The sequence below is a fragment of the Phyllobates terribilis genome, unplaced genomic scaffold (assembly GCF_046119375.1).
Source record: "Phyllobates terribilis strain yellow unplaced genomic scaffold, ASM4611937v1 Scaffold_10__3_contigs__length_209671492, whole genome shotgun sequence".
Classification (NCBI taxonomy): domain Eukaryota; kingdom Metazoa; phylum Chordata; class Amphibia; order Anura; family Dendrobatidae; genus Phyllobates; species Phyllobates terribilis.
In genome coordinates this window covers 161,910,332-161,935,557 of record NW_027362770.1, presented here as the reverse complement: position 1 = coordinate 161,935,557, position 25,226 = coordinate 161,910,332, and the positions used below count along the sequence as shown (strand labels likewise).

The following is a 25,226-nucleotide window of genomic DNA, read 5'->3' as shown; positions in this document are numbered from 1 at the left end:
ATATATATATATATATATATATATATATATATATATATATATATATATATATATATATTCATAGTCAATGAACTGAACCAGTGTCGGACTGGGTTGACAAAGGCCCAACAGTAACATTGATTCTAGGGCCCCATTGTTCAGCTACATGCAAAAATAACTTGACCCTAGTACAGAAATTTACTTTTGCTTTTATGTAATATTAATTTGGCTAGCTGGTTTACAGAATGATTAGCAAATGGTGAATCAAGTTTAATAGAACTACTCATTATAGGGGCAGCCTACCGGAGGATTCTCCTGTTCTCCGGTGGGCCAGTCCGAGCCTGAACTGAACACAAAAATCCAAGAAGAAAAGCAGCTCCTACAATGAGGAAAAGTAGTGCTCGGACCCCATTGATCCCCAGTGTGGGACTAAAGGTATTCAACCCCCGATATATATGGACGCATGTAAGTGCAGTCTTATACTATATATACCTGCAGGACAGGCTGATACTACCGGGTCAGTCCAATGAACTGGACCACAAAAATGACGAGGCTCCCTAAAGTGGGTGATTAATGCTCCCAAGGCTTAAACATCTCAAAATTTGGTCTTAAAGAGGAACTATGGACCATCTCTAAAGAAATGAAGACGGCATGAGCTGCAATGCCACATGCAACCTGTTGATCAGGTGTGGCGCCGTTTCTAAAAGTACAACACTCCTGTGTCCACAAAAAGGGGGTAGAATACCTATGACTGCCCCAAAAGAGGAGACTTGAGTTGTCAGATAGACCCCCGGGAGCCCACATGCCAGTTTCCAAGTTAATAAGCGGCGTTAATAGAGAATGGTAGATTAGTGTCCGGTGCTGGATGGGAAAAAGAAGGGGGGAAACCATTGTTAGAGAGAACGAGTGGACGGAGTAGAGTTTCATGCGCGGCGCCCCGCAGCTCCTCGCCCCCTGCGGACAAACAAGTGCAGACGAGAAGAAGAGACAACAGGGAGCAGCGAGTCACCAACTTTTTCGTTTTACTGTCCTCCTTCTCAATGATATTGTTCGTCTCCTCCTCGTCCTCAAACGGGTTGGGACTCGACTGCGTGGACTGTACTGACTGGACACTAAGATGACTATGTGGGAAGAAGAGAGCAGGCGCATCAAACAAGCAATGCTACACGGACGTCATACAGGGGGCACATACTTTACGGTAATACTCTGCAACAAGACTAGCAAAAAAGATCCTCGTGTAGTGCGAAAATCCTCAGCCGACACAGTGGGTGCATCCCAGCCTAAGCCATCGTAAAAACGGCGACCCCCAGTCTGATGACCACCCAGTTACAGGGGTATTCCCATCTCCAAGATCCAATCCCAGTATATAGTAGGCATCATGATAATAATATTAGCAAAATACCTCCAATTAGAAATGTAGTACAGTTCTTCTGATTAGCTATGTCGCTTACTCCCATGTGCAGGGCATTGCAGTAGAAGGTATCCATGGTTACAACTATATGAGTGGCCACAGCCATGGATACCCAAGCTACTGCAATGCCCTGCACATGGGGTAAAAGACGTAGCTAACCAGAAGAACTAAACTACATTTCTAAATTATTATTATTATACCTCCTACATATTGGGATAGGATCTTTGATATGAGAATACCCTTTTAAGTGGCATAACGTGACTAATGGGTGGTTCTGTCTCCTGAAAGATGCCCCTAATAGATGGTTTCTCAACCGCTATTAAAAGGTGGCTTAGTCTCCCGCCACCCTAATTACACAACTAACGCATGCCCTAAATATCTTGTTTGTTTCAACTCTGCTCCCATTACTTTAGGGACTAAAGTTGTATCTGGATAATGGAAAAGTACCCAGCATATTTAAAGGGGTATTCCCATCTCCAAGATCCTATCCCAATATGTAGTAGGTATAATAATATTATTATTATTATTATTATTATTATTAATCATAAATAACAATAATAACATTAATAAAAACATAATAGCAAATTCCTCCAATTAGAAATGTAGTATAGTTCTTCTGATTCGTCAGGTCGCTTACCCCATGTGCAGGACATTGCAGTAGCTTAGATATCCATGCTTACGACCACTCACATAATGACAGCTAGTTGTTAGTGGTAGTAACCATGGCTAGCTAAGCTGCTGCAATGCCCTGCACATGGGGTAAGTGACATAGTGAATCAGAAGAACTATACTACATTTCTAATTGGAGGTATTTTATAATATTATTACACCTACGACATATCAGGATAGGATCTCTGAGATGGGGAAACCCTTTTTAAGAATCACTCATGGTCAAAAAGTAAAAAAAAACTAATTTAAAAAGGGTTCCTCCATCTATAATGAGCTGAGACTCCCACTGATCAGCTATTATTGGGGGTACTTATAATCATTGCAGTGCCACCTTAGGATAATTGAGGCATTACATGACACCCATTATAATCCTGGGACCAAGACGCCCTTTTCTAGCCCCTCTCACTGACCACATAGATTTGTTACCCGCTCAGCACCCCAACAGCTTCTATAAATATCTATTTTCTGAACCAGTCAACCCCGTTAAAAGAATCAGAAACAGCGCCACCCCTGACCATGTGGCAGTGTGTGGTATTGCAGCTCGGTTTCATTCACTCTGCAAAACTAAGACACAAACCATGGTCAGGAGTGTCGCTGTCTTTTAAGAAGAAAGTCGCCATGTTTCGTTAATCCTTAACAACCCCTTTAAGTATAATGGAAGGATATAAGGCACGGTGCGAGCTGAATAAAGAAGCGCGGACCCACCTGCTGTGTTTATTTTGCAGAGACCCCTCGCCCGCTTGACTGATTCCGGTAAGGGTGACCCCCTCTCCGGGCTTTTTCTTCTCTCTCCGGCTCAGAGTACGGTTTAAGTCAGCAGACCATTCCTACAAGAAAGGGTTAACAAAAGCAGAAGATGATGGCGCAGTACTCTCCTCTCTCCACCAGGGGGCACTGGTGTTCAAACAAACACAATGCAGTGACAATCGGCCATTTTTTTTTTTCTTCCAGTCTCATGAGAATCAAATGAATCAGAATATGGATCATGCAGCATGCGAGGAGGGGAGAAGGACGCCGGATCGTGAAGAACGCAGCGAGACGGAACTAGAGCGCGAGGATAAAGCCGCCATCAGGATGCCATGACAAGGAAAAAAAAAAAAAGAGAAAATGAGCCCCGGAGCCTCCTGGTCGCGTTTCACGCACCATTAACGTCAGTACAAACGCTTTCTACATATTAAGTCAAATGAGAGACCATCTGCTATTACAGCTGCTCACCACAGGGTGGCAGCAGTCGGGTTGGCAGAACCCTGGGGGGCGAACATGCCCTTGGAAAAAAAAAAAACATTGTAAGGAGGGCGATCACGTTAATGCAGTGCAGCAGGGGGCGCTGCGCCCAGATAATATTACATTTCTATTAGCGTGTAACAGGAATGTAAAAACAATGGATATTTTCCTTTAGATTTCACACATCCAGTCACTATGTGGCCACTGGGGAACTACAAACACCAGCACAAATAGCCAGTCTGCATAAAATACTGTAGAAATTGCACTGGGAAAATAAAAAAAAAAAAAATGAAAAAAAAAAAGGTAGATAGCGCCACCCATGTTCACTGGCAGTTTCTGGTATTGCACCTCAGCATCATTTAAAAAGAGGGATGAGCTGTAATTCCAGCCAAGACCTGTGGACAGGAGCAGCGCCATTTCTGGATATTTTTTTTTTCGCATTTAAACTCCCTATTGGGTTGTCCAGGACCAAAATTTACAATATCAGATACTTGGGGGTCCGACACCTCCTCCCGACCACCATGGGACCTGCATACAGTGTAGTGGCCGTTCTTGGGTACTGCAGCTCCTCTCCCATTCACTTTAATAGGAGCCTAGCTGCAGTACCCAAGAATGGCCACTACACAGTGTATGGCGCTGTGCCTCTTGGCTCCGCATGGGACCGCGGTGGGGGTGTCAGGTGTCGGACCCCCAACAATCCTCCTATCCTAGGCCTTTTCATCCTGGACAACCTCTAACTCGCAAAGAACTACAAGTGTCAGCCAGCCATGTAACGGAAAACACAGACAATGGGTGTAATCTACATTGTGCCACGCACAGCGCCCCAACCAATACATGGAGCGAGGGGCGGACGGCGCCCGCCAGAGGAGGCGTTACTTACTTCATCCTTGCGTCATGGAAGGCAGGAGAGACAGGAGGAGAAAGATTAACATTGCATAAGAACATGTAAAAGCAGCGTCATAGCCAGCAGCGGCCATCCTCAGGGGGAGGGCGCCACTGTTCTATCCTTAAATCCTCTGCACTGCTGAGATATCGGTGTGATGAAGGCGTCTATACTACAGACCTGTGCCCCTCCACCATACACAGACAATGGATGCCCACCCACAATCGTATCCCCTCACCTCGAACTGAGGCCAGTTCATGGACATGCCGGGGCCGTGATTGTTCTTGAACCACTTCAGGTCCTCCAGGACGTCGGCCGACTTGATGGCGTAATCCAGGTCTCTGTATATGCCGGAGTAACTGGGGGGAGGAGGAGGAAAGTCAGCGACACGGACAATATCTCATCAGCCTAATTAGTGCCGCCATATATCACCGGGGGGAATCAGGAGCACAGTGATACGTAGGAGGTGTGAGGGGCTTTATGTGTCCCCCCCCTAGGAGACGGCAATAAGGAAAGGAATCAATACGGTTACAGGAAAGCGGAGGAGGGGGAACACGATCAGCGATACGGCAGCGGTCTGTGGGAAGTACATGGTCACTGCACGGTCTGTGGGAAGACGGCCCAGGAGGTGGGGGAAGGGGAGGAGGAAGATGGCCCAGGAGGGGGGAAGGGGAGGAGGAAGACGGCCCAGGAGGTGGGGGAAGGGGAGGAGGAAGACGGCCCAGGAGGGGGGAAGGGGAGGAGGAAGACGGCCCAGGAGGTGGGGGAAGGGGAGGAGGAAGACGGCCCAGGAGGTGGGGGAAGGGGAGGAGGAAGACGGCCCAGGAGGTGGGGGAAGGGGAGGAGGAAGACGGCCCAGGAGGTGGGGGAAGGGGAGGAGGAAGACGGCCCAGGAGGTGGGGGAAGGGGAGGAGGAAGACGGCCCAGGAGGTGGGGGAAGGGGAGGAGGAAGACGGCCCAGGAGGTGGGGGAAGGGGAGGAGGAAGACGGCCCAGGAAGGGGGGGGGGGAGGGGAGGAGGAAGACGGCCCAGGAAGGGGGGGGGGGAGGAAGACGGCCCAGGAAGGGGGGGGGGGGGGGGGAGGAGGAAGACGGCCCAGGAAGGGGGGGGGGGAGAGGAGGAAGACGGCCCAGGAAGGGGGGGAAGAAGACGGCCCAGGAAGGGGGAAGGGGGGGGGAGGAGGAAGACGGCCCAGGAAGGGGGGGAAGAAGACGGCCCAGGAAGGGGGGGGGGGGGGAGGAGGAGGAAGACGGCCCAGGAAGGGGGGGGGGGGGAGGAGGAGGAAGACGGCCCAGGAAGGGGGGGGGGGGGGGAGGAGGAGGAAGACGGCCCAGGAAGGGGGGGAAGAAGACGGCCCAGGAAGGGGGGGGGGGGGGAGGAGGAGGAAGACGGCCCGGGAAGGGGGGGGGGGGGGGGAGGAAGACGGCCCGGGAAGGGGGGGGGGGGGGGGAGACGGCCCGGGAAGGGGGGGGGAGGAGGAAGACGGCCCGGGAAGGGGGGGGGAGGAGGAAGACGGCCCGGGAAGGGGGGGGGAGGAGGAAGAAGACGGCCCGGGAAGGGGGGGGGGAGGAGGAAGACGGCCCGGGAAGGGGGGGGGGGAGGAGGAAGACGGCCCGGGAAGGGGGGGGGGGGGGAGGAGGAAGACGGCCCGGGAAGGGGGGGGGGGGGAGGAGGAAGACGGCCCGGGAAGGGGGGGGGGGGAGGAGGAAGACGGCCCGGGAAGGGGGGGGGGGGGAGGAGGAAGACGGCCCGGGAAGGGGGGGGGGGGGGAGGAGGAAGACGGCCCGGGAAGGGGGGGGGGGAGGAGGAAGACGGCCCGGGAAGGGGTGGGGAGGAGGAAGACGGCCCGGGAAGGGGAGGAGGAAGACGGCCCAGGAAGGGGAGGAGGAAGACGGCCCAGGAAGGGGAGGAGGAAGACGGCCCAGGAAGGGGAGGAGGAAGACGGCCCAGGAAGGGGAGGAGGAAGACGGCCCAGGAAGGGGAGGAGGAAGACGGCCCAGGAAGGGGAGGAGGAAGACGGCCCAGGAAGGGGAGGAGGAAGACGGCCCAGGAAGGGGAGGAGGAAGACGGCCCAGGAAGGGGAGGAGGAAGGGCCCAGGAAGGGGAGGAGGAAGACGGCCCAGGAAGGGGAGGAGGAAGGGGAGGAGGGGGGGGAAGGGGAGGAGGAAGACGGCTCAGGAGGGGGGGGGGGGGGGAGGGGAGGAGGAAGACGGCCCAGGAGGAGGGGGGGGGGGGAGGGGAGGAGGAAGACGGCCCAGGAGGAGAGGGGGGGGGGAAGGGGAGGAGGAAGACGGCTCAGGAGGGGGGACATCCCAGGAGGCGGGAGGGGGGACATCCCAGGAGGCGGGACGTCCCAGGAGGAGTAGTTTTCCCATGACAAAGTCACGGGGGCCTGCCGGCCTTGGCTTACTCCCCTCTCCCCATACAGGACACATGTAAATGTGTATGGGCGAGATAGCTGTAGGCACAAGCTTAAAGTGTTATCCTCTATTCATAGAATTGAGGAGATGATCATTGAGCATTTGACCACTGGTACATTCAACAATTCCAAGATCAGGGCTCTGGAACTCCAAGAAAAGGGGCTCCGCAGACCTGTCCTGAATGGACCGGAGTTGCACATGCTCCATTATTTGTCTATGGGACTGCCAAATGCAGCGCTCCGCTATTTCTGACAGTCCCATAGACAATGAATGGAGCAGAGGCCGAGCATACGCAACTGTGCACCATTCAGGACCGGCGGCAGGGCCTCTTTTCTTGGAGCTCCAGAGCCCTGATCTTGGGATCGTTGGGGGGTCCCAGTGCTCACACCCTCAGTGATCAGTTCCCCCTATCCTATAGATCCTATGGATAGAGGAGAACTTGATTTCTTTGGGAATAACCCTTCCCTGCCTGGTCCTATCCATCCATCACTCCGAGTCCCATCTTAACCATCCCCCCCCCTTCATCTGGACGCTCTGCACCATGGACAACACTGAGACATTACCCATCCAGATTGGACAGATCCAGATGCTTCTCCACGTCGAGCATCAGATCTCGGAAGAAGCGGAGTCTCTTGTCCTCGAATTGCTGGCACTGCTCGAACACCTGCTCCATGTTCTCCATGTACTGCGGGGTGGCGCCGTCCAGGTCCTTCAGAGTCTTCTCATACTTCTCTTTGGTCTGTGAAGAGCACAGGACGGGGGGGATTATTCACCGACATTGCTGCGCTAGGTCATCTACTTCACACGGTTTTAAAAAAGGGAGACCGTCAGCAAGTAGGAGCCAGCAAAACTGTAAGATAGGGGGCTGGGAGAGCAGTATGGAAATATTCCGTGCAGCTCCCCCCCTCTGCTCTTGCTTGATGGATGTGAAGGTCTCCTGACCCCCCCCCCCCCCCAGATCTCCTGAAATACTCTGTGCTGCTCTCCCACCATTAGTCTGTGACCTCCACAAGTTTCCATTAAGCTTCTTACATTCGGACAAGCCCTGACCTTGCAAACATAAGTCACGGTCTTCAAATAAAAAATTCAGCGCTTCCCTCTCCTGAAATACTCTGTGCTGTCCCTATATTTTGGAAGGGGGGAAAAAAAAAGACGAGGGTAAAAAGTCTTCTAAGTAAATCCTTACAGCTCCCTATATAAGCGCACCCACGTCATGGCGAGAAGGAAAGTCCCCCCTACTCCGATGTCCTATGCATTATTCACCGGGGGGCGCCATGAATTATTCAACGGCTTCTCACCGTTTGTGGAGATGTAGATCAGGATTCTCATGCATAAAAACAAGAGGTCGTGACAAGTATCGGGGCCGCGCTCGTATCCTACACCGTATCCCGTAATCCGAAGGAAATCTTCCGCAACGGTGGAGGTGGGGAGGGGGGGGCGAGGAGAGGGACGACTTCCGCAACGGGGTAGGTGGGTGAGGGGGACGACTTCCGCAACGGGGAAGGTGAGAGGGGGGGGGCGAGGAGAGGGACGACTTCCGCAACGGGGGAGGTGGGTGAGGGGACGACTTCCACAACGGGGGAGGTGGGGGGGGGGGGGGGGGGCGAGGAGAGGGCCGACTTCCGCAACGGGGTAGGTGGGTGAGGGGGACGACTTCCGCAAAGGGGAAGGTGAGGGGGGGGGGGGGGGGCGAGGAGAGGGACGACTTCCGCAACGGGGGAGGTGGGCGACCTCCGCAACGGGGGAGGTGGGGGCAAGAAGAGGGACGACTTCCGCAACGGGGAAGGTGGGGGGGGGGGAGGGGGCGAGGAGAGGGCCGACTTCCGCAACGGGGAAGGTGGGGGGGCGAGGAGAGGGCCGACTTCCGCAACGGGGAAGGTGGGGGGGCGAGGAGAGGGACGACTTCCGCAACGGGGGAGGTGGAGAGGGGGACGACCTCCGCAACGGGGAAGGTGAGGGGGGGCTGTGGGCGAGGAGAGGGGCGAGGAGAGGGACGACTTCCGCAACGGGGAAGGTAAGGGGGGGGCGAGGAGAGGGACGACTTCCGCAATGGGGGAGGTGGGGAGGGGGACGACCTCCGCAACGGGAGGAGGGGGAGGGAAGACTCACAATCTCGTCACATGCAGGTATTGGGGGTGTGGTTGATGGGTTCCCTTAACGGGCGTCACACTGGGATTGTACCAATTACAGTCTCCGAAAGCGGCATTTAAGTGGTTAAACAGCAGCTATCGGAGCTGTACGAGACTGTCGGCACCTACCCTGTATGGAGTGAGCTTCGCTCCCCCCTCCATGATCAAATAGTACATCTTGGGGCAGAAAGAAGTTAAAGCTGTAGTACCACACACTGCCTGTAGACAAGAGTGGCACTGTTCCTGGAAGAATACAGCCAATGCTTTCTAAATCTGAGGTCGTCCCTTTAAGCAGGGGTGTTGCTATAAAGGATGTAGAAGAATCTGGTTGTGCAAAAACCACATAAGAGGGGAGAGGGTTCTATACGGCACATGGTAAGTTGGCGGCCATGTTATCGTGTGTGCACTGGGGCTCTCTGGCAATGTGTCGGCTGCAGATCACAGGGCGTATTTGCTCGTCGGGGCGTACTACCAGGGCAGGTATACAAACAGAGGAGAGATTAGCTGCCGCCGCCGCATCCGGCACCTTCTGAGAGTCCTGCTTGCTCTTCTCCACCTTGTCCTGGAGTTTCTTCAGCTGCTCAGGGTTGAGCGCGGGATCGGCTTTGCTGTTTGTCTCCCTGGATATGGCGAGCTTCTCCTCCTTGCAGGCAGCGTGATATGCCTTCTTAGCTCCTTCCACCTGGAGAAAGCAAAAAGAAACCAAACAATGGGTCCTTTGCACTTGTGGTGACCACCTCAACCAATCAGCAGCCACCGATTAGCTTCAGTGGTCACGTGCCGTCTGAGCTCAGAGGGAATGTGACTGGTTGTGGCCGTCATCCTGAATCCTTTTTCCTCTCACCTCCTTCAGTTTCTTGGCCCACGGCTTCTGTGCTTTCCTGAAGCCATCTTCAGCTTCTTTGGTCTCCTTGAAGCCCCCCATCATCTGCTTGTGGTACGCCTCCTTCTGCCAGTTCTTCACTTTCTCGAAGTCGTCATTCATCAGCGCGTTCTTCACCTCGAGGTGGAGCTCGCTGACTCTCTCCGCTTCGGTCATCACGGCGTTCCAGGCCTTCTCCCCGGTGCCGTACTGAGGCCCTAGAAGAGGTATTAGACTGAGTAATGCTGGGAGATTTCCGCTCTGACTGTTAATACACGCTGTAAAAGACGATTAGGTCACTGTGTAAACACAGACCACTGGATAGAAGCTATGCAAATGACACCGCACTGCCTACAGCTTTTATTATACTCCAGAGCTGCACTCATAATTCTGCTAACTGTAATATATAGACCGAGAAAAGGAAGTGACAACTGCTCTACGTCCAATCCAAAGGAAAACAGATGTGACCCTCCCAGATTCCTTCTTTTTTACCTTTCTCCACGAGCTGCTTCCACCTCTTTGCCCATTCTGTCAGCTGCTGAGCATACGCCTTCTCGATTTTCGCCCGCTCGTGCAGACAGTTCATTAAATCGTTGCAGAGTCTGTGCCCGTCATCTATCCTCTTGACTGCACGCTTGTAATTGCCGATCTGTCAAAAATAATAAAAAAAAAAATGTAATGAGCAATGAAAAATATAATGCACAGTAATGCAGAGCGTGTACATTCCTGCCTATCTAGGCTCCAGCAGTTTACAACTTCACACAGTCCTATAAGGACATGAGAAATGCTTGACCCAATTCAATATTCCTTCGTTCATTCCAGGACTCAGATGGAAAAGGCGAGTTACAGGGGAAAGTGCACTAGTAATGCAGGGATGAGTGTGTATACTCCTGCCTATCTAGGCTCAAGCAGCATATAACACTACAAAGTCCCTTAGGAACATAAGAAATGCTTCTCCCAAATCCATAGTTATTCCCTTATTTCCAGGACTCAGCTAATATATACAAGTTACAAGGAAAGGTTTACTAATGTAGAGTGTGCATATTCCTGCCTTTCTAGGCTACAGCATTGTAAAACGTTACACAGCTTTTTGGAAACATGAGATTATTTTTTCCAAATCCATATACCTTCCCTCTTTCCATGACTCAGCTAGGAAATTAAAGTTACAGGGGAAGTGGTGTAGGAATGCAGAGCAGACTATATACAGCTGCTTCTCACTAAATTAGAATATCATCAAAAAGTTAATTTATTTCAGTTCTTCAATACAAAAAGTGATCTATTATATAGAGTCCTTACACACAGAGGGATCTATTATATAGAGTCCTTACACACAGAGGGATCTATTATATAGAGTCATTACACACAGAGGGATCTATTATATAGAGTCATTACACACAGAGGAATCTATTATATAGAATCATTACACACAGAGGGATCTATTATATAGAATCATTACACACAGAGGGATCTATTATATAGAGTCCTTACACACAGAGGGATCTATTATATAGAGTCATTACACACAGAGGGATCTATTATATAGAGTCATTACACACAGAGGGATCTATTATATAGAGTCATTACACACAGAGGGATCTATTATATAGAGTCATTACACACAGAGGGATCTATTATATAGAATCATTACACACAGGGATCTATTATATAGAGTCACTACACACAGGGATCTATTATATAGAGTCATTACACGCAGAGGGATCTATTATATAGAGTCATTACACGCAGAGGGATCTATTATATAGAGTCATTACACGCAGAGGGATCTATTATATAGAGTCATTACACGCAGAGGGATCTATTATATAGAGTCATTACACACAGAGGGATCTATTATATAGAAACATTACACACAGGGATCTATTATATAGAGTCACTACACACAGAGGGATCTATTATATAGAGTCATTACACACAGAGGGATCTATTATATAGAGTCATTACACGCAGAGGGATCTATTATATAGAGTCATTACACACAGAGGGATCTATTTCAGGTGTTTATTTCTGTTAATGTTGATGATTATGGCTTACAGCCAATGAAAACACAAAAGTCATTATCTCAGTAAATTAGAATACTTTATAACAGCTGGAAAAAAGGTTTTAAAATCTGAAATGTATGGTCAGTAAATGCCCTCAATACTTGGTCGGGCTCCTTTTGCATCAATTACTGCATCAATGCAGCGTGGCATGGAGGCGATCAGCCTGTGGCTGCTGAGGTGTTATGGAAGCCCAGGTGGCTTTGATAGCAGCCTTCAGCTCGTCTGCATTGTTGGGTCTGGTGTCCCTCATCTTCCTCTGGACAATACCCCATAGATTCTCTATAATAGATTCTCTATGGGGTTAAGGTCAGGCGAGTTTGCTGCCAATCAAGCACAGTGATACTGTTGTGTGTAAACCAGGTATTGGTACTTTTGGCCGTGTGGACAGGTGCCAAGTCCTGCTGGAGAATGACATTTCCATCTCCAGAAAGCTTGTCGGCAGAGGGAAGCATGAAGTGCTGTAAAATGTCCTGGTAGACGGCTGCGCTGACTTTGGTCTTGATAAAACACAGTGGACCTCCACCAGCAGATGACATGGCTCCCCAAACCATCACTGACTGTGGAGACTTCACACTAGACCTCAAGCAGCTTGGATTGTGGCCTCTCCACTCTTCCTCCAGACTCTGGGACCTTGATTTCCAAATGAAATGCAAAATTTGCTTTCATCTGACAACACCTTGGACCACTGAGGAACAGTCCAGGTCTTCTTCTCCTTGGTCCAGGTAAGACGCTTCTGACGTTGTCTATTGGTCATGAGTGGCTTGAAACAAGGAATGTGACACTTGTAGCCCATGTCCTGGATACGTCTGTGTGTGGTGGCTCTTGAAGCAATGACTCCAGCAGCAGTCCACTCCTTGTGAATCTCCCACAAATGTTTGAATGGCCTTTTCTTAACAATCCTTTCAAGGCTGCGGTTATCCCGGTTGCTTGTGCACCTTTTTCTTCCACACTTTTTCCTTCCACTCAACTTTCCATTAATATTCTTGGATACAGCACTCTGAACAGCCAGCTTCTTTTTTTTTTCCTTGGACCATAACCCATGGGGTCTCAAGTTTTCCGTATCCATGTCATGTAGTTCCATACAGTTCCTTGACCTTATGTTGAAACTGGATGACATGGGGAATTTTTTCACGTCCACTCATTTCAAAACTGTGGACGTGAATAGTTATCTCAGATTTGACAGTGGCCACCTTCCTAGGTGGATTAAGAACATTCCGTATGGCCAGTATTGGCGTATACGAAAAAACTGCACACACAATGGTGACTTTGTCCATGAGGCTGATGTTCTTCAAAAAAGGGTTTTTGAGGAAGGGATACCCCAAGAAACTGATTAGAGATGCGTATAAAAGAACTAAGCTGCTCAGTCAAGAATCATGTTTGGCACGGGTCTCTGAACGGGAATGTGAGAACACCAGCACACGATGTAGAGATTGGAGTCTAGTGACCACTTTCAATAAATCTAGAATGAACATACAGAAATTGATAAATCGTTATTGGTGTGTCTTGTTGGGTGACCCGATCCAACATAAGCACCTACCAAATAAGCCTAGGATTATTTATAGAAAAAAAATCGGAATCTAAGGTCCTTTATATCACCCAGCAATACGACGCTGAAATCTATAGCCTCAACACAAAAACAGATAGAAATAGGCTGCTTTGCCTGCGGATCCCCTGGATGTTTATGTTGTAGGGCTATCACTAATGGTGTCACCTCTTCTACCTCACAGACCACGGGGGAGCAATTTTATATTTCTTGTAGGGTGGATTGCCATTCTGATTACGTGATCTACATGTTACAATGTGGATGTGGTTTGCAATATGTGGGCCGGACTATACAAAGAATGCATGCCCGCCTCAATAAACATCGCTCCAATATCAAGAATGGTTATTTACAGCACAGTGTATCCAAACATTTTTTGACTACTCACCAGAAGGATCCGAGTGATCTGACAGTGACAATTTTGGAACAAATTTCTGAAAATATGGTGAATCGGTATAAATACCTTATGAAGAGAGAAAATTTTTGGATCTTCAAATTAGGTACATTATATCCTGAAGGGTTAAATTTAGCGATTGACAACGTTTGCAGGTGATGTATGTGCACTATCTGCATTGTAAATAAGTGACGTTGTCAGAATCTTACATGTATGATTTATCAAGGAGTTCTTTTATTCCTTTTTAAACATTTTTAATTATTTTTGTGATTGAGTATTATATTTTATCATGATTGTTACCATAGTCTTTTTTGATGTTATTAGTATATTTTTAATGTATCGTTGTTGGTTTTTATAGGGCCCTTTTGGTTCTCTTGATTGCTAATTCACATTGTCTTTTTGGTGAATAGCAAATCAAGGGGTTAAGGTGAATTGATTGATTTTTTAAATCCTCCCACTTAGTTCCTCCTTTTTTGTATAAAAAGTGCCCTAATTTACCTTTTTCCTTGTAATTCCACCTGATGAAGGCAGCAGATCGCTGCAGAAACGCATTGTGGGCATAACATTGTCGAATAAAGAGGTTCGTTTTCTTTTAAATATCCTTCCAGTCGTCTTTATCCAGTTCCTGGCGCCCGAATTTGACCACAATCTATCTATACTATAGCTTCTTTAGCAATGACCTTTTGTGGCTTACCCTCTTTGTGGAGTGTGTCAATGACTGCCTTCTGGACATCTGTCAAGTCAGCAGTCTTCCCCATCATTGCGAAGCCTACTGAAACAGACTAAGGGACCTTTTTAAATGCTTAGGAAGCCTTTGCAGGCTAATTCTAATTTACTGAGATAATGACTTTTGTGTTTTCATTGGCTGTAAGCCATAATCATCAACACTAACAGAAATAAACACATGAAATAGATCACTCTGTGTGTAATGACTCTATATAATATATGAGTTTCACTTTTTGAATTGAAGAACTGAAATAAATTAACTTTTTGATGATATTCTCATTTGTGAGAAGCACCTGTATATTTCTGCCTATATTTCGGCTCCAGCAGTGCATAACCTTACAATGACAAAGATGCAAGAAATAATACTACAAAATTCATACTGTTTCCCTCATTCCAGGACTCCGCTACGAAAAGTGAATTACAGGGAAAAGTGCACAGTACCGCACAGTCAGAGTATGTGTATATTCCTGCCTATCTAGGCTCAAGCAGTACATAACCTTACGCTGACCCATAGAAACATGAGAAATAATTCTACCAAATCCATATTCCTATACTCCATTCCATGACTCCACTAAAAAAAATAGAATATACAGGAAATATGGTGTAGTAATGCAGAGCAGACTGTGTATATTCCTGCCTATCTAGGCTCCAGCAGTACATAACCTTACACAGACCCATAGAGACATAAGAAATAATTTTACCAAATCCATATTCCTTCCCACAGTCCAGGACTCCGCTATGAAAAGCGGATTACAGGGGAAGATGCACAGTAAGGCACAGTCAGTAGAGTATGTGTATATTCCTGTCTATCTAGGCTCCAGCAGTAAATGCCCTTACAAAGATCCATGAAAAATAATTCTACAAAATCCATATGCTTTCCCTTATTTCAGGACTATAAAAGCGAAGGGAAGGTGCACAGTAAGGCACAGTCAGAGTATGTGTATGTTCCTGCCTATCTAGGCTCCAGCAGTACATAGAATTATTTATCATGGGTCTGTGTAAGGCTATGAAATCCATATACTTTCATCCCATTCCATGTCAGGATATACAAGGGATATGGTGTAGTAATGGTAGTAAAGCAGAGCAGATTTGTGTATATTCCTACCCATCTAGGCTCCAGCAGTACATAACATAACACTGACCCATAGAGACATAAGAAATAATTCTACCAAATCCATATTCTTTCCCTCATTCCAGGACTCTGCTAGGAAAAGCGAATTACAAGGAAAGGTGCACAGTACGGCAGTGAGTAGAGTATGTGTATATTCCTGCCTATCTAGGCTCCAGCCGTACATCTATGTATTTTTGGTTTCTGATAACGGGTTACCATATGAAATGTTCAGGGGGCATGAGGAAGAGTGTTTTCGGGAAGCTGCCCATGTCATATTATGGTCAGCCACAGTAGTAGCTGAGTAAAGTAGCACTTGTGGGTTGGTGGTCAGGCTTTACGAAAAGTGAATTTTACAGCTCCGCTCAGTTAAACGTCATCATAATAGCCCCAATAATGATAAAATAAGATGACTATTCCTGTATATTACAGCACCGGGAGCAATTTACTCCTACGACATCTTTGTCAAACCTATATCCAAAAGTAATAAAAAATGAATAAAGCGATTCTGCCGGCACAATCGTATGTAATCCACTAACTCATCTAGGTAATAACTGCACAGTTCTTTTCATTAGTGTCTCATGAGTCACAAAATAGTTCTATGAATACATTTTCTATGTTGCCATTAGCAACACATCGGTCTGTGTACTGCAAACAAAAATCTAGAAAAACGAAGAATTGTTCCCAACCCAACAAAATAAGTCAACAGTAATCCCCAGAGAAGAATTTTCCCTTGTGATCACCATTTACATTACAAGTTACAATCCTATAGGAAATATTATCCAAGTAACAGGTCCAAGAAGATTTGCTGACAGATAAACACCCCATTTTTTTCCCTTTCCTTCCCTCTAAAGTTTATGCACCCTTCCTCACTTTCCCTTTACCTTCTCAGGTTTTACTTCACCATTTTCTGTTCCTTCCAGTCTTTTCCCTTGCCTCTTTTTTTCCTCCACTTTTCCTTTCCTTTGTTCTCATTTCCTTTTCATCCTTCCCCTACTTTTTATTTCCGTTCACAGCTTTTTCATTCTTTTTCACTTCTATCAGTTTTGTCTTTCCCTTCACTTCTCTTCCTCGTTTTCTCGCTTCCTTCCTCTCTTTCCAATTCTTTCCATCACCCTTTTAGTTATGCCACTTAAAATTTCGCTTCCCCTCAAATAATTTGTTTTTCTTTCCACTTCTTTTCTATCTCTTCCTTTTGCCTCTTTTTGTTACTCTTCCCAGCTTGTTCTTTGAATTTCTTTACCCTCTCACCTTTCCCTTAACCCAACTTTTCATTATCATTGCTTTATCTTTCCCTTACCTAGCTTTATTTCCCATCCAGCCTTTTCTGTTTCTTTTCCACTCCCCCCATCCTTGGCCAATATGCACATTGAGTCTTTTCGCAGTTTTCAAAGAAACTAAGCAGAATCACCATTTTTTTTTTTTTTTTTTTGGGGAGTTTTGAGCGTTTGAGGAGGGTTTGGAGTTTCTGCTCAGTATCTGCTCCAAAACCTCCTATAAAAAAAACACAATACCCTATCCCCCCACCAGTTTTCCCTCCACTTATTTTTTTCTCAATTTCTTTACACACTTTTCTTCATGTCTCCTTTTCCACTCCCTTCACCCCTTTTCTAATGTCTTCCTTCCCTTTACTCTCCTTGTTTCCTCTCCACACTTTTCTTCGTTCGTCTTTTCCATTCCTTCACCCTATTTCCACAGTTTTCCTTCTCTATATCCTCCACTTTTGTTTCCTTTCCCTACTTTTCCTTTCTCTTCTTTCAACTCATCTCCTTTTTCATTCCCTTTTCACATTATCTCCAGTTTTACTTCCCTTTACTCTCCTTTTGTTTCCTTTCCCCACTTACTTCCCGCACTTTTCTTCATGCTGCCTTTTCCATTCCCTTCACTCCTTATCCCCGGTTTACTTCTCTTTTCCATTACCTTCATCCCTTTTCCTTCCTTTTACCCCCATTTTTTTCCTTTGCCTTCTTTCCGTACTTTTCTTCATGTCTTTTCCATTCCTTCACCCTACTGCCACAGTTTTCCTTCCCCACTTTCTTCTTTTATCTTGTTTCCTTTTCCATTCCTTTGACCCCTTGTCTCCGGTTTTCCTTCCCTTTACGCTCCTTTTGTTTCCTTTCTCCACACTTTTCTTTTGCCATTCCCATTTTCCTTTCTCCTTTATCCTGTCTTGCTCGTTCCCTCTCTTCTATTCCATTCCATTCATTCTTTTCCACTCTTGCTTTCCCTTTAAGTGACTGCTCCCTACTCGATAACCATCTCCGTAGCACATAGTGGCACATTCTTCACATATCTGCTTTGCCGAGTAGGGGAGAGAAAGTCAAATCCTAAATGGCACTGGCTCCGGGGAACCAGAACCCTCTAAATGGCTTCATACAGAAGGAGAACAGAAATCAGGTTGGACAAGTCTCTCCCTCCCTCTCTCTGGTTATATAACGTCTTATCCCTGTATAAACACTCCGGCTCTGCAGTGAGAAGCGAGATGCTCTGCGGGGTGAGCAGAAAGCTCCTCTTGTAATATCTCAGCTCCTGGTTGCACAAGACAGAAGTGTCTCTGAATGAGAACTATGAATTACCAATGTATACAGGTTGCGAATAGTCCAAATTCCTGCAACGTAATCCGAAAGCAAAACAAGACAGCATTAACCCCCCGGCTGCCGAGACTCCTTGCCTCGCTCCTTAAATAGCGTGCTTTACAGAATTTGCGGAATTAGTCATCATACGACGCGTCGGAGCACATCTGGATCGTGTCACTTTACCAAGTAGACGCATTGTACTGTAAGCACCCCCCCCACACACACGTTCTGTACCATATCAAAGCGGCAAAAGCAAAGCTTCTTCTGCATATTTTAATCTCGCAGTCATATATCACTGTGACAATAGAAAAATGTGACAGATGGGGACATAAAATAAAAAATTATGGGATTAATTCCAAAAATTAAGACGCAATCATCCCTGCGTAAATCTTCTACCGGCTCGAGTATCTGATAAGGTTTCCTCATGTTATACCAGAGGGTAATTTGTATATTAATAATCAACACTAAGAGGCGCAACTATAGTCCCCTCCTTTTTAATGTTATTTAAAAAAAAATGTGCAATTTTGTAAGAACTTTATTTTATTTATTTAGTCCTTGGTGCTTTGCTTTTTTGTGCGCAAGATCAAGTCCCAGATGCCCAGGGTTAAATTTGTACATGTTCTGCATTATACCCCAGTACCAGAGAAAACCCTCATCCAGGTGAAAAGGCCAACAGTCAATGTTGTAAGGCTGAAAAGTCCTCAGGTCGTTGAGAGAGGACTTTAAAGAAAAATTCTGTTCTGTTCACACTTCTGTCACGGCTTCAACAATCTAAACTTTCATATGGGATCCCGACGAACCCTACAGAATTTTCTGGGGTCCTTTTACATTTCTAACACGTACATTTGATATGACTTTGGGTCATACAGTAGAGAAGTAAAACTTATACAGCTGTGGCTCTCTCGTAATACATGCACGCTCAATTCAGCCGAGCACGCATGTGTTTTTAAAATTGAAAAAAAGTGTCTGCCAGACACATCTGGCAGCAGATTATCCCCTTAGGAAACAAAATAATCAGACAATGAAATTCAACATGACTGGTACTTCTCTCCCTCAACATTATGGGAGTCTCCCAACTCCTCCTCAAATTAGATGGTTATCAGTGCAGGCAGAAAATCTACTTTAATCTAATGTGAACAGGGGCTTTAAAGGCTCAATAGTTTAGTCAGCCCTTAAATAAGTTTTCCAGTTTCCCCCGGATGCAAAAAAAAAAAAAAGTTGGCTTTGCTTATCCTTCCCAGGTCCAACGTAGAGATTGCACCACTGCTCCTGATGTCTGATATTTTCATATAGACAACGCTGCAGCCAATCACTAAGCTCAGCAATATTTGATGGCATGAGCCACTCAGCTCACCGATTGGCTACAAAGCTGTAGATCTCAGAGCTGTAGACATTAAGACACTGGGTACAGTGGTGGAGACTTAGCTCTGTTATAGTTTTGTAACAGGGAAAAAAGGGTCTCCCGAAACCGGATATGCCCCTTTAACGTCATAAAAATCTGTGGTTTTCTACTTGTTCACCGAGGCCAATCGGAAGATGACTAGCTGTAGCGGGAAGGCAGCTTGAACCAATCAGTAGACAGCGGGAGTGTCTCAGACTACCAGAGATCCCCTGTAGGAACCGTAGCTAAGCTGTAGTCACAGATTACAGCTCTGCAGAGCTAAAAAGAGTATCCAACAGCAGGGGGATCATTTTTTTCGACTTTACAATCTCTTCAATTAAAGTGCTACATGAGTTGTAGTTTTAATATTAATAGCGTTATGTGGGAGGTTCACTATTTTACTATAACGCTCCATCTCATGTCATGTTTTTTTATCCCACCCCTCACAGCAGCAGTTAATGCTCCCCTTGTACGTATTCTCCGCGACGTGTTAAGGGGCCATTCAATGTGCATAGTGATGAAATCAGAAGCCGACTTTACGGACTTAGATTATTTTAAAAGCCCCTTGTCGGCACCGCATGTGAGGACACATAGCGAGGATTGATGTGTATAAACAGCTTCCAATGTGAAACGCGCCGGCCTCATTGACATGCAGCGTTAACAGTGGCGCGAGTCATAGTCACCCAGCGCGCGTCGGTGGAGAACAGCCAGGCCTCTGTTGGGTGGAATCTGATAGCAGCAAAGTGAATAAATTCTGTGTGACCTTGAGCCGTGGAAGAAAACATTCATCAGATTGTAACCCAGTTTTCTCGTCCATCCTCATCATGCCCTGATAACAGGAAAGCCACAGCACAGACGACACGGCTATTAGCGGAAACGGATAGAGCTGAAGTTTGTGCTCCAGAGCTTCAAATCCTAACAAACATATCCAGAAACTGTATTTTTCAGCATGCCCTGAACAGTGGTTGCACAATAGCTGGAGACCACTGCTGTAAGCTTACTGGATTAAAAGCTAAAACCCGTTAGGAACTGAAGCTCTGGAGCACAAACTGCAGCTCTACCATAACTAAATTCTCCAGCTGTTGGGAAACTGCAATCCCCAGGCCATCACCAGTCGACCGAAATCAGCAGGTTCAGCTGAAGTTCATGTAATGTGTATGGCCATCTTCAGTTCAACCGACGATACAACATGGAAGAGGTGGTAAGATGTGTCCAATTCACATGAGCCTAAATGGTCATAGTTATAGCAATCTGTATATTTGAGAAATCTGCTCTTTTCTCCACTTGTGAGCCACTTCTCCTAAGCTTGTCATTTACTCGGAAAAACTGCTAAAGTAAATCTTAAGCAAAACAAGACTGTCAGATAACTGAGGGATCAAGTTGCAGCTGCCTATTGAAAGTGTATGACGGGATCAGTAAGAACAGAGTGGGAAAGACACAGAGCTGCTTTCCAGTAAGCTCTGGATTCATAGCTACCTGCTCAGTACTGCTATATACTGGTCATCCATGCCGCTATCTGGATTCACAGCTACACTGCTCAGTACTACTGTATAATATCCTCCATGCTGCTGCTATCTGGATTTATAGCTAAGCTGCTCAGTACTACTGTATAATACCCTCCTTGCTGCGGCTTTCTGTATTCATAATTAATCTGATTAATACTGCTGCTATCTGGATTTGCAGCTACAGTGCTCAGTATTGCTGTATAATGTCCTCCATGCTGCTGCTATCTGGATTCGCAGCTACACTGCTCAGTACTACTGTATAATGTCCTCCATGATGCTACTTTCTGAATTCAAAACTACACTGCTCAGTACTGCTGTGTAGTGTCCTCCAAGCTGTTGCTTTCTGTATTTATAATTATTCTGCTAAATACTGCTGCTATCTGGATTCGCAGCTACACTTCTCAGTACTGCTGTATAATATCCTCCATGATGCTGCAATCTGGATTAGCAGCTACACTGCTCAGTACTGCTGTATAATCTCCTCCATGCTGCTGCTATCTGGATTCACAGCTACACTGCTGTATATTAGCCTCCATTCTGCTGCTTTCTGCATTCATAATCTGCTGCTATCTGGATTCGCAGCTACATTGCTCAGTACTGCTGCATATTATCCTCCATGCTGCTGCTATCTGGATTCACAGCTACACTGCCCAGTGCTGTTGTATAAAGTCCTACATGCTGCTGCCGCTTCTAAACATTTGCTACATAGAGAAAGGAATCCCTCATTTTGTGTGTGCTGTGTATGGGAGACATTATGGTAGATTAGCTAGTCTACACTCACTAGCTCAGAGACAACTGATAACTAGAGATGGAGACTGAAAAGGAAAACCGGTGAAAATGCCAGAGGAATAGTGGGAGGGTGGCAGGTTGCTGACCCCTGCCGTGCACTGTAGTAGTACAGCCAAATTCCAGTACTGAGGAAAGCGCTAGTTTCCGTTCACTTGCTAATAAGTTCCTTTCGGGGCGAAATCCTGGCCTTCCATGACTCACAGTAATTGTTACGAGTTTCCTACAGAACTTCCAGATGACTTCACATCACGGTTTTCCTGCTAGAACAATGCGAAGAGACAAGGGAACACAGCTCAGCAAATTTTAACTAACGCAAAGCAGATGCGTAGAGGAGGCGAGAAAGACGATACCGCAAGGAAAATACCATCTAGAAGGGTTACAATCAAAACTGAGGACAACAAGGATCTGCTTAACCGTTGAATAGACGAGCCGTCAAGACACTAGGAATTGTGGCCACCAAATTCTAGTCTCTGATCGGCTAGTTTAGTCTGGATTGTCGGATCGCTTCTACAAATAATCCTACGGACGATCATCGTCTTATCGCTGTAAGGAATACATCCTTATGTGGACGCATCTCAAAAGGACCTCCATTTTCCCCATGTAACATTTTAAAGGATGTTATAAACCAAAGACTTGATATCATGAATCTCTCTTGCTCTTGGAGCCCACCACCCCCATCTGAAGATGACAGAGGCCGCCGCCCGGCCGCAAAACAAACGAGCCCGCCGCAAAACAAACGAGCCCGCCGCGCCGCCGCAAAACAAACGAGCCCGCCGCGCCGCCGCAAAACAAACGAGCCCGCCACAAAACAAACGAGCCCGCCGCAAAACAAACGAGCCCGCCGCAAAACAAACGAGCCCGCCGCGCCGCCGCAAAACAAACGAGCCCGCCGCGCCGTCGCAAAACAAACGAGCCCGCCGCGCCGTCGCAAAACAAACGAGCCCGCCGCGCCGTCGCAAAACAAATGAGCCCGCCGCGCCGTCGCAAAACAAACGAGCCTGCCGCACCATCTCAACACAACCGATCGAGCACACTGTCCGATTAAAGATTAGATTTTTTTTATTTCGGGGAGCCCCCAAACACAATAGGTAGTCGGTGAGTCCTGGCAGGTTCGGCTGACTATTGTATATGGGGGTATACAGGTTACTGGACAGATTTCCAAGGAAGTCCTTGACTACATCTGTGACAATGCAAGAGTCAAAATAAAACCATGACTTAAGACAAAAAACGCAACACATCTTCACCTCCCAGAAGCTGTCGCTGGACACTTCAACCCCAACTGCATCATCGTAGTTTCCAGACATGATTTCTGAAGAAGCGAAGCAGAGTTAATTCCAAAAGGCGAGTGATCCGTGTTCTCCTCTTCAAAAGACAGTCAGTACCTGCGGAGAGGAGAGAAGAATTATTATACAGATATCCGAAAATGATGACAAATTTCTAAAACTCTATGGTTCTTAAAGGACTCGTCCAACCAGATAAACGGTCCTTACAACCCGGTGACACATACTTGTAGGATTATTAATGCGCACAAGATGGCGCATGGATCTTTAGCGACTTATCCAAAACGTCCAAAAGTTCACACAAAAGTTTCCTTAAAATGCATTGTAGGCCATGCCGCGTGCTCTGCGATCTCACGGATGTTTGTCTAAAGCTCCTTTACAAGGTGCCAAGGACACAGAATCCAGGTCGCCCCGCTCACCTGCACTGATGGAAAGTGACAGCGCAGAACACGGCGGCTCCACTCTATGGAACAAAGGTTTTCCCCGGGTAAAGAATAGGCCGAGCGTCAGAATGGCAGCCGACCTTATAATGACTGTTTACACTGTAAACGTGCGGAAAACCAAAGTACGACACTCAGAGTGCACCCACCGCACTGCGGGGCCGAGCGCGGTGATACTTCAGTGTAATGAGTGTTCACTGTACTAAACACCAAGGGTTAATTAATTCTGCACTCCCATCCCACGATCTACAGGTAGACAAAGCCCAATATTGCAGCATTTATACCCTATGGGCCTAGATTATAGTTTAATTTCTGCTTCTGCAAGAATGGTGCACTTGCATTGCTAGGACATGCCATCACTATAAAGAGTGGAGGTCCGATCTCCGGGACCCTCACTAACTCCTGAGAGGAAGCGCTGTACAGCTGCATTTAAGTTCCCTGCACAGCCAGACAATTGGGGAACCAATGAATCAGCGCTGCGACCCCTCGATTCTAAGGATGTGGGGCATAACTGAATCAGCACCGTGGACCCTCTAGTCTCAGGATCAGTGCAGGTCCCCTCTATTGTAAGGATCAGTGCAGGGTACCACTGACCCAGCGCTGCGGCCCCTCTATTGTCATTATTGTTGTAGGGTAACACAATCAGTGCTCTCAGGATCAATACAGGTTCCCACTACTCTCAGGATCAGTAAAGGGCACCACTGAATCAGAACTGCTGCCCCTCCATTCTCAGGATCAGTGCAGGTCCCCTCTATTCTCACGATCAGTGCAGGGTACCACTGAATCAGTACTGTGGCCCCTCTATTTTCATTATTGTTGTAGGGTACCACAATTAGTGCTCTCTGGATCGGTGCAAGTCCCCTCTATGCTCCGGATTTGTGCATGATACTCTCAGGATCAGCGCAGGGCCCTTCTACTCTCAGGATCAGCGCAGGGCCCTTCTACTCTCAGGATCAGCGCAGGGCCCTTCTACTCTCAGGATCAGCGCAGGGCCCTTCTACTCTCAGGATCAGCGCAGGGCCCTTCTACTCTCAGGATCAGCGCAGGGCCCTTCTACTCTCAGGATCAGCGCAGGGCCCTTCTACTCTCAGGATCAGCGCAGGGCCCTTCTACTCTCAGGATCAGCGCAGGGCCCTTCTACTCTCAGGATCAGCGCAGGGCCCTTCTACTCTCAGGATCAGCGCAGGGCCCTTCTACTCTCAGGATCAGCGCAGGGCCCTTCTACTCTCAGGATCAGCGCAGGGCCCTTCTACTCTCAGGATCAGCGCAGGGCCCTTCTACTCTCAGGATCAGCGCAGGGCCCTTCTACTCTCAGGATCAGCGCAGGGCCCTTCTACTCTCAGGATCAGCGCAGGGCCCTTCTACTCTCAGGATCAGCGCAGGGCCCTTCTACTCTCAGGATCAGCGCAGGGCCCTTCTACTCTCAGGATCAGCGCAGGGCCCTTCTACTCTCAGGATCAGTGCAGGGCACCACTGAATTAGCACTGTGCTCCCTCAATTCTCATGTTTGGTGCAGGGGTACCAATAAATCAGAGCTGCGTCCCCTCTATTCTCAGGACCAGAGCGAGGGAATCACCAAATCAGCACTGCGGCCCCTTCATTCTCAGGATTAGTTGGGTCTCGTGATTCGGACCCCCACCGATCATAGATCTTAGCGATATGCCATCACTTTACAAGATGGGAATACGTCTTTAGAAGAATTGTGAGCAAGTTCTTTAATCAAATCAAATTAGGCCCCACCCACTTAGCAGAGCTCCACCCAGCTGACAGTCTCTAGGCCAAGATGGAGGAACCACGTTTTTTTTTTTTTTGGGGGGGGGGGGGTTGTACAGATGATTTCTACAAAAATT

At 47.4% G+C, this 25,226-nt stretch overlaps 1 protein-coding gene across 5 annotated transcripts in view; it reads right to left on the bottom strand.

The window, feature by feature from the left end:
- PACSIN2 (protein kinase C and casein kinase substrate in neurons 2) overlaps positions 1 to 25,226 on the bottom strand; it is a 71,473-nt gene that overhangs the window by 6,983 nt on the left and 39,264 nt on the right. For 4 of the 5 annotated variants that reach the window (XM_073650027.1, XM_073650030.1, XM_073650028.1 and 1 more), the window contains exons 2-9: positions 22,901 to 23,038; positions 10,070 to 10,226; positions 9,560 to 9,795; positions 9,242 to 9,397; positions 7,150 to 7,325; positions 4,405 to 4,525; positions 2,765 to 2,886; positions 993 to 1,100 (exon numbers count right to left, since the gene is read on the bottom strand). In XM_073650027.1, the coding sequence (XP_073506128.1) occupies positions 993 to 1,100; positions 2,765 to 2,886; positions 4,405 to 4,525; positions 7,150 to 7,325; positions 9,242 to 9,397; positions 9,560 to 9,795; positions 10,070 to 10,226; positions 22,901 to 22,960 (1,136 nt within the window). In that variant the 5' untranslated portion in view covers positions 22,961 to 23,038. The remainder of the gene's footprint in view (positions 1 to 992; positions 1,101 to 2,764; positions 2,887 to 4,404; positions 4,526 to 7,149; positions 7,326 to 9,241; positions 9,398 to 9,559; positions 9,796 to 10,069; positions 10,227 to 22,900; positions 23,039 to 25,226) is intronic. The other variant, XM_073650031.1, reaches the window with a different exon arrangement.